General features: G+C 37.0%; 1 protein-coding gene across 1 annotated transcript; it reads left to right on the top strand.

Annotated features, from left to right (window-relative positions):
* The first annotated feature begins 787 nt into the window (after positions 1-787).
* Positions 788-1,819, top strand: LOC139875695 (putative disease resistance RPP13-like protein 1). The gene is made up of 3 exons (XM_071863008.1): positions 788-845; positions 928-1,359; positions 1,425-1,819. The coding sequence occupies exons 1-3, from the start codon at positions 788-790 to the stop codon at positions 1,817-1,819; spliced, it is 885 nt and encodes a 294-aa protein (XP_071719109.1).
* Positions 1,820-2,619: the final 800 nt, after the last annotated feature.

Here is a 2,619-nt window from a genome sequence, read left to right as displayed (position 1 = left end):
ATCCCAATTATATTATATTATATTATATTATATTATATTATATTATACCTATATTCTAAAAAACATAGGCCAAATGAATAGTACTCAGGGGTATTTTCGACATTTTGTCTTTTTTTTTTTTCAAATTCAACCACAAACACCCCGACACTTTATCCAAAAAATCAAATCCAACCCCCAAATAGAGGGGTACAGTGTCAATTAACCATTCTCATAAAAAATCTTAAACAAACTCCATCCAAATATTCAACGGGCCATATCTTCGCACTCGCAACGAGTTAAATTTTTCCGCCACCATCGTTAAACTCGAAATAATTTTAGGAACACAATGTCACTAGCTATACGCAAAACGGGCGCTTTTTAAAAAACGCTAAATATTTGGGGTACTTTTCATACACGTTAATTCTCCGTTAAATTTTTAAAAGTCGACAACTCCATAGCGAAACGCGGAGATGCACATATATTGTTAATTTTAAATAACTTTTAAATCTTTCACGGGTTATACCTTTCAGTTCGACTCGAGTTGCGCTTCAACGACATCATCGTTAGCCACAAAATTTTTTTACAAACTAAATGCAATAAAATACATTTAAAACCCCGGTGCGAAGCCAGGTTCTAACACTAGTTAGGTCAAAATAAAACAAGCCCTTAACAATAGTACTTCATCTGCAGTTACACTAAAAAGTCGTTGGTCTACTACTCTTTTCCTTCATCTTTTCAGATCAATTAACCAAACAAACAACCAATTAACCAAACAAACAATCTTATTTCGATCAATTTCGAAAATTAAATGGCTGAAATCGTTGTTTCTACTGTTGTTACAGTGCTGATTGAAAAACTACTCTCTGGTGACTTGATGAAGTTTGCTCGATCTGAAGGAATTGAATCTACGCTGAAAAAATGGAAAGAAAACTTTGCCTATTATTCAAGCTGTTCTTGCTGATGCAAGTGAGAAGCATATAACACAGGAAGCTGTTAGATTGTGGCTACAAGAACTTCATCATGTTGCTTATGACTTGGACGATGTACTCGATGATATGGCCACTGAAATAATGCGAAGAAAGTTGAATGACGAATCACAAGGCAGCTCAAGCACAAGTAAGGTATTGAAAAAGTTCATTCCAACTTTTTGTACTAATTTCACTCCTCATAAGTTGATGTATGGTCGTAAGATGCGTCCTATGCTAGATGAAATTACCGTCAAACTAAATGATCTTGTGGAGCAGAAAAATAATCTAGGTATAGGTATCAACGCCATAGCTGAACTTCGATCGAACAGAAATAGTAAAAGATTGGAGCAAACTTCCCTTTTAGATGTGTCTACAGTTTTAGGTCGACAAGTGGATCAAGAGGCATTGCTCAGTAAGTTATGGGGGATGAGGCATGTAATGATCAAAATGTGAGCATCATCTTCATAGTTGGTCTAGGTGGGATAGGGAAAACAACTCTTGCCCAACTTTTGTACAACAACGAAAAAGTTAAAACGCAGTTTGAACTCAAGGTATGGGTTTGTGTTTCGGACGAGTTTGATGTACTCGCTATTAGCAATAAAATCTATCAATTTGTCACCGGAGAGAACAATTATTATTTAAGTTTGGATCAGCTTCATGTGGCACTTAAAGAAAAGCTTTCAAACAAAAAGTTCCTACTCGTATTAGACGATGTTTGGAATGAAGACCAAGAAAAATGGGAAGTTCTTGAAAAACCTCTTAAAGGGGCGCCCGGCAGTAAAATCATTGTTACCACACGGAAGACCACAGTTGCATCAGTGATGAACTGTGCTGAACCTTACAATTCCGGCTCTCAAGCTAAGTTATTATGATCTTCCATCTCAACTAAAGCAACTTTTTGCATATTGTTGTTTATTTCCAAAGGACTACGTGTTCAACAAGAAACATCCAGTGTTATTGTGGATGGCAGAGGGGTTTCTAAACCAACCAAAAGGCAACATGTCAATGGAGAGTGTGGGTTTCGAGTACTTTGAAGAGCTCCAAGCAAGGTCATTTTTTCAGCAGTTAACGGGTAACAAATTCAAATTCACCATGCACGACTTGATGCATGACTTGGCAATAAGTGTTGCAGGAGACGTCTTCTATTTTTTGGATGATAAGATGGACGTAAATGGTAGGAACGAAGCTTTTGAGAAGTTCCGTCACTTTTCATACTTGGGTCAACGAGGTGCAGAAAATGGAAAGCTCAGGGAAATACACAGATTTGAACGCCTAAGAACATTCTTAACGGTGTCAGATCGTTCACATTATGTTTACTTGGATAATGTTCTTGTGGACTTACTTCCCAAATTACAGTTCATGAGGGTGCTAAGCTTAACTCGAACTTCAATCACAGATGTACCAAGATCTGTTGGTGTTCTGAAACATTTACGGTAGCTCGATTTTTCTAGAACGAAAATCAAACAAGTACTAGAAGAGGTTAGTGAGCTTCATAATCTACAAACCTTGTTGGTCAGTGGATGTAACAAGTTAACAAGCTTGCCGGTCAGTTTTCATAAGTTAATAAACCTCAGACATCTTGACATGAGTGATACTGCATCGTTGAAGAAAACACCCTTAGGGATGGGTGGGTTAAGTAGTCTACAAACTTTGTCCAAGGTTATTATCAAAA

This window comes from Rutidosis leptorrhynchoides, chromosome 11, assembly GCF_046630445.1.
Source record: "Rutidosis leptorrhynchoides isolate AG116_Rl617_1_P2 chromosome 11, CSIRO_AGI_Rlap_v1, whole genome shotgun sequence".
Classification (NCBI taxonomy): domain Eukaryota; kingdom Viridiplantae; phylum Streptophyta; class Magnoliopsida; order Asterales; family Asteraceae; genus Rutidosis; species Rutidosis leptorrhynchoides.
This window is presented reverse-complemented; position numbering and strand designations above follow the sequence as displayed.